General features: G+C 35.3%; 1 protein-coding gene across 1 annotated transcript; it reads left to right on the top strand.

Annotated features, from left to right (window-relative positions):
• LOC127860206 (uncharacterized) lies at positions 1-4,546 on the top strand. Its single transcript, XM_052398134.1, has 2 exons — positions 1-124; positions 2,843-4,546. Exon 2 carries the CDS (start codon positions 3,236-3,238, stop codon positions 3,977-3,979), a length of 744 nt encoding a protein of 247 aa, XP_052254094.1. The 5' UTR covers positions 1-124; positions 2,843-3,235; the 3' UTR covers positions 3,980-4,546.
• The last annotated feature ends 2,037 nt before the right edge of the window (positions 4,547-6,583 follow it).

The following is a 6,583-nucleotide window of genomic DNA, read 5'->3' as shown; positions in this document are numbered from 1 at the left end:
GCGAATACTTCTTGTTGGACACACTGGACATGGGAAAAGCTCTACTGGGAACTCACTTCTTGCCAGGGAAGAATTTGAAAATGGACTCCTTCATGAATCCATAACAAAAACCTGTCACCGAGGGGTAAGTCAAACTTATGTTCACACTTAACCAGCCTGGTTTTCAAAGCCATATCTTTGACTCTTAGTAAAGATTACCTGTTTAAATTAATATTTGTAATTCAACACAACACAATCTTTATGGGAGATAACTTGGTGTAGACAAAACTATTTCTTATGACAAAAAGCAAATTTGTTGAATTGATATCCCCCGCCAATTGCAAAATTGTGAAAGACAGACGGACTGACAGACAACGCCAATTCTATATCCCTCCGCCATTAGCCCATCATGTGTGTATTATTTGTATTTGGGAAAATCCAAAACCTCAAAACATAACATTTTATGCATATATTTTTTGATAAATAAAATGCATTTATGTACAAACAAGTTTCATTAAATGCACGAAAGCAGCTCCACAATATGCTTCTGGACACAAAAGTTTTCTGGAAAGATGGACAACGCCAAAACAATCTCGTCCAGATAAAAAGACGGATGGATGACACGCAAAATCAATATCCTCCTCCAGATAAAATTATGAGATGAGGAAGGACAGACAACTGTCAGCGACTATATGCTCTCCCTTGTTGGAGCACAAAATATCTAACCTATAATTTCTAAGTACAAAGATGTATACATAATTCTGGAAAAAATGTTGGTCAGTTTAGGGGTTTAGCATACGACCTTACATGAAGCATTTGTGTAACATTAACCCTTGATGTGAATCATATGACCTTACATGAAGTATACTGTGTGACGTTGACCTTAACCCTAGACATGAACCTTGACCTTAACCCGAGACAGCAAGGAAGAAGATGGAGAAGAATTATGCAAGGTTATTACAGAATCCACTGATGCATAGTAAGATAATGGCTAAATAATAAATATTTCTACAAATGTGTGACCTTTGCTGTGTGACTTTGATAAAAAACACAAAGGTCTTGCACTGCCTGATAATTGAGAACAATAACATCAGGATATTTTGAGAATCCATTTTAGTATGGTAGAATCTTTACCAAATAAGGAATATTTAATCAAAATGTGTCATTTTGACCTTTGTGTGTGACTTTGACCATGATCCTAGAAACCTGGATCTTATATTTGACACTCAGCTAGATAATGGAGAACAATTGTGGACATTTATTACAGAATCCATTGATGCATAGTAAAGGAATGACTAAATAATGAATAATTCATCAAATTTGTAACCTTTGACCTCAATGTGTGACCTTACCCTTAACCCCTAGGATTATGAGTGTTGAATGTGAAGCACCCCAAGATGATTGAGAGCAACTATGGAAAGTTTCATGGCTCTGGCTCATGTGTTAATGGAGATAAAGCTCTAAGCTTATATTAAAAAGAATTTTTTCAAGATACAAAGGGCCATGACCTTAGCCCCTAGGATTATGGTTGTTGAATGTGAAGCACCCCCAGATGATTGAGAACAACTATGGCAAGTTTCATGGCTCTGGCTAATGTGTTTATGGAGATAAAGCTCTAAGCTTGAATTAAAAAGCATTTTTTCAAGATACCAAGGGCCATAACTCTGTTATTAACAGATGGTGTACAATGCCATTTGGCATGCATCATCCTCTTATCCATATATACACTTCAACTTCATTATTTCGAACACCGATAATCAAAAGTCACCGTTATTTCAAAGTATTTTTCGGGACCCAATTGTGGTTCTTCTTTGTTTAATGTAAAATTTCATTGTTAATCCCAACTTCGTTAAAACGAAGAAATCGATTATTCGAAGTGATTCTGTCGGTCCCAACACTGTAATTCGCACCTTATTATCAATCGTTAATCAGAAGTCAGAACTGCTATATACTGAGCGTAATTTCACACCTTTTTTGTCTGCGCGTAGCGTGTCAAAAGCAGATAATTACCTTTGTCATCTGCTCGTACCGTGTTAATTTTATAATGTCGTCCAAAGCCAATAATTACTATTTATGTATGCATTCTTTAGTAACAAACAAACGAGTCACGTAAGGTCTGAACAAATGTGGTCAAATGAAATGAATCAAATATAAACTCTACCTTTTTATCAAAAATCATTACAAAATATCTGATACAACCAACTCAATTACGTTTCTATTTTCCCAACCAAATATTGCACAATCTGGAGAAGGGCCTGGTACCCTACCTGGGAGGATATCCAGACCGGCAGTAAATAAAAAGGGGGTCAAGCGGCGTCACAATTCCATATCATACCAGGAGAAAGACAACGTTTTATTTTTACAGAATCAAAGAAGTCTTGTGAAATGTTTATTTCGAATTATTGTTAATGGGAAGTTTTTTTAATGGTCCCAACGACTTCAAAATAACGCTGTTATAGTGTAAACTCATACCAAGTTTCAATGAAATCCGTCAAAGCACTACCAAGATATAGCTCCGGACACAAAAGTGCCCCGACAGATGGAAATCCAGACGGAAAGAAGGACAGACAACTCCAAAACAATATCCCTCCCCCTATGGCGAGGGTGGCGTGCAACATCCTCTTATCCATATATATACTCATACTAAGTTTCAATGAAATCCGCCAAAGCACTTCCAAGATATGGCTCGGGACACAAAAGTGCTGAACGGACAGACAGACTGACAGACGGACGAACGGACAGACGAACGGACAACGCCATAACCATATCCCTCTGCCTATGGCGAGGGATAATAAGAAGCAGTATTAGGAGCATGAGAAAAATGAATAAAATGCCATTTGTGTAATTTACTTCTCTTTTTAAGGTAGTGCGTCGCTTTGGCCGGAAAATAGATGTCATAGACACACCAGGATTGTTTGATACTTCTCATGATGACACCTTTGTAAAGGAAGAATTGTTGAAATGTGTTGGGCTGACACTACCTGGATTTAATGCTATCTTTTTAGTTCTTCAGCCGTTAAGACTGTCTCAAGAAATAGAAGACACTGTGGATCTTTTTTTCAAATTCTTTGGTGAAGAAGTCAGTGACTATGCATTTATTGTTCTCACACATGTTGAAAATGATCAAAAGAAAAAAAAATACTTTGGCCTGGATGGCAATACAAAACAACCTTCAAAGGTTGAGAAGTTACTACATCGTTTCAAAGGAAAGACTTTATTTATTGACAATGAGGCTGATGTAAGCACAAAAGATGGAATGGTCTGGAAGATTCTCAATGAAATTGATGAGAATACTGCTAAGCTAAAAGTACCCTATTTCACAAATGAAATAACTGAAAGAACTAAAACAATAGCTATAAAGATATCAGAAAATAAAAGCCAAGGACTAACAAATTTTGATGAAATAATATCATCATCTGACATGGAAACTGGAACAAGTATTCAGAAACAGGATATGGATGATAAGGTCACATCTGAAGCACAGCATGCGGAGATTCCACAACAAACACATTTGACAAGTCAAATATCTGTTGAAAACCAGACTGAAACATCAGAACAACTGAATAAAGCAACAGAACTTGTAAATAAGCCTGCTGAAACTTCAGAACCAAAGAGTGAAACTACAGTTCCTGATGAAAAGCAAAGTGACACTTCTCAAAAGCAGAATAAAACTGCAGTACCCAAAACTTCAGACCAGCATGATGACAGTTCTGAAGAACAGAATGAGCCAAACCTGTCAGCAAAACCCAAAACAAAGAAATCTGGAAATTCAAAGCAACCAAAAGAGGAAGAAAGCTCAAGCCAAACATCAATAGAAAATTATGAAAAGTATGAATACTATAAAACACTTCTTGAAGATAAAGAACTTTCACGTAAAGTACTTGCAAAACTGATTGACACATTTTGTCCTAAAATACCTGTTATTGGAAAGGTATGTAGATATTTTCTTAAAAAAATATTTAAACAGGTAAACATAGAAAAAGTCGCAATAAAAGAATGAGCATAAACGGATAACTTTTAAAGTCAAAAGCAAAAACTTCATTTGTTTCATCTTGTATGTGATGATAAATTAAATACATAATTTTATTCATTTTAATACAGCATAATACAGAAATTTTGGTCAAATAAAGTGAAACAATATGATGATATAATCCTGATACATAAATTGTGATGTTTAACAAACAAGTGTGGCTGTCCTGTCAATTTGCCTTTTTAATACAATATAGTTTAAGATTCTATTACAGTGTTTAGGAAACACAAATTACACTTTCCAATAATAACTTGAGCCATATGTACACAAGAATTGCCAAGAACAAGAATTATAGGTTGTTGTCCTTTTACATATTTTCTTAAAAACACTGCTGGTAACATTAAGTTACCATTAGGAGAGTAGTATCTTTTTTGTCCCGTACCGGTTTCACCGGAGGGGAGTTATGGTTTGAGCTCTGTCCGTCAGTCCGTCAGTCAGTCAGTCCGTCACACTTTTCTGGATCCTGAATATTTTTTCATGAAACTTGAAACATGGATAGATGGCAATATGGACATTATGCACGTCATTTCGTTATGTTCCTACATAAAAAATTTTGGTTGCTATGGCAACAAATAGACTAGAAATACTGCTGAAAATGGTGGTTTTCAGGATCCTGCGATAACTTAAAAAGTTCTTAATATTTTTTCATGAAACTTGAAACATGAATAGATGGCAATATGGACATTATGCACGTCATTTCATTTTGTTCCTACGTCAAAAATTATGGTTGCTATGCGACAAATATAAAAAAAGTAAAAAAAATCTAACAATGGTGGAATTTCTGACAATGGTGGAGCCAGTAGGGGACATATATTGCTTGGCAATAGTCTTGTTCAGTATGTTTTGAATTATTTTTAAGTTGAAAATGCTTTTCTATTTCTAACATCCTTTTTTAATAACAACTTGAATTAGTGTGTAAATTTCATTGCATATGAAACAAGGTCTGACATTGTTGACAGTGGCCCATTAATGCCATTATAAGCCTCTGAGATGCAAACACTGAAATATTTCTTATGAACAAGAAAACAAGAAACCGTCGGAGACAGGTGATGCTTCCCAAAGTTGTTTTTTTGTCACAATATTGCACTATATATTCAGATAAAAGGAAACGTCTTGAGGGCACAATAGTTGGGGGGACAAGAATTTTTTTATATAAAATTTCAAAGGGCCATAACTCTGCGAAAAATCATCCGACCAGAACCCGCTGATAATATGCACATCTCCTCTTGGTAGTGAAGCTTTCCATAAAGTTTCATGAATTCCGGTCATTAGTTGCTGAGAAATAGCCCGGACAAGAATTGCACTATATGTACAGTTAATGGAAAATTTCAAAGGGTCATAACTCTGTGAAAAATCATCCGACCAGAACCCGCTGATAATATGCACATCTCCTCTTGGTAGTGAAGCTTCCATAAAGTTTCATTGAATTCTGGTCATAAGTTGCTGAGAAATAGCCCGGACAAGAATTGCACTATATGTACAGCTAATGGAAAATTTCAAAGGGCCATAACTCTGTGAAAAATCATCCGACCAGAATCCGCTGATAATATGAACATCTCCTCTTGGTAGTGAAGCTTCCCATAAAGTTTCATTGAATTTCGGTCATTTATAATAAGTTGCTGAGAAATAGCCCGGACAAAAATTGTGCACGGACGGACACGCGGACGGACGGATGGACAGACAAAGCGGCAACTATATGCTCCCCCCAAAATTTTTTGAGGGAGCATAAAAATCATCACTATTGAATACATCAAAGATTAGATTATAGATATTCTTATTGCACTATTATACCTTTTGTCAACACTATGTACACATCTGAATTAAATTAATTTTCTGTCAATAATATATTGTAGTGTATTTCTTGCATGTTTGCTAAATGTAATGATAATCATAATATCTAACATACACATATTAAAGGGACTTGTTCACACTTTGGGGCATTTTTAAATGCCTTTAATTGGTAGACTTCAACCACAGAGCAGTAGAGCTCCATTATAACGTTAATAATATAATTTAAAAGAGGAAAACAAGTTATTTCCCATTGCCTAAACCACTATGTCATCTGGATTGATATATTAATACATATATTTTATGCTTAATATAAGTGATCAATGGGTTGCAAAACAATTTTATAAAAATAACAGAATCATTCCAAATAATATAATTGTTTCGTATTTTTACTAACGCTTTTTAATATAATTTCATCAGTTTCAAATGCTGATAGTCAATTAACAAAGGTATATTTTCACACTGACTGTACATCATTAGTTGTATTGGCTCCCAGATTGATAGAACATGTTCTTTTTTTTTTGAACCTCAGACAAAAAGTTGGAAAATTTTCATTTTGACAATCTGCAAACAAGTCCATTTAAATTTTTTGGGAAATTAGTTTGTGTCGCGTTCTGATAAAACTGGGCTTAATGCCTATGCCTAAAGTGTCGTCCCAGATTAGCATATGCAATCCGCACAGGCTAATCAGGAACAACACTTTCCGCTTTTATGGTATTTTTAGTTTCAAGCAAGTCCCTCCTTACAGAAACTAAAGTTTAGGCGGAAAGTGTCATCCCTGATTAG

This window comes from Dreissena polymorpha, chromosome 1 (assembly GCF_020536995.1).
Source record: "Dreissena polymorpha isolate Duluth1 chromosome 1, UMN_Dpol_1.0, whole genome shotgun sequence".
NCBI classification, from domain to species: Eukaryota; Metazoa; Mollusca; class Bivalvia; order Myida; family Dreissenidae; genus Dreissena; species Dreissena polymorpha.
Note: the sequence above shows the minus strand (reverse complement) of the source record. Positions and strands in the feature narration are given on the sequence as shown.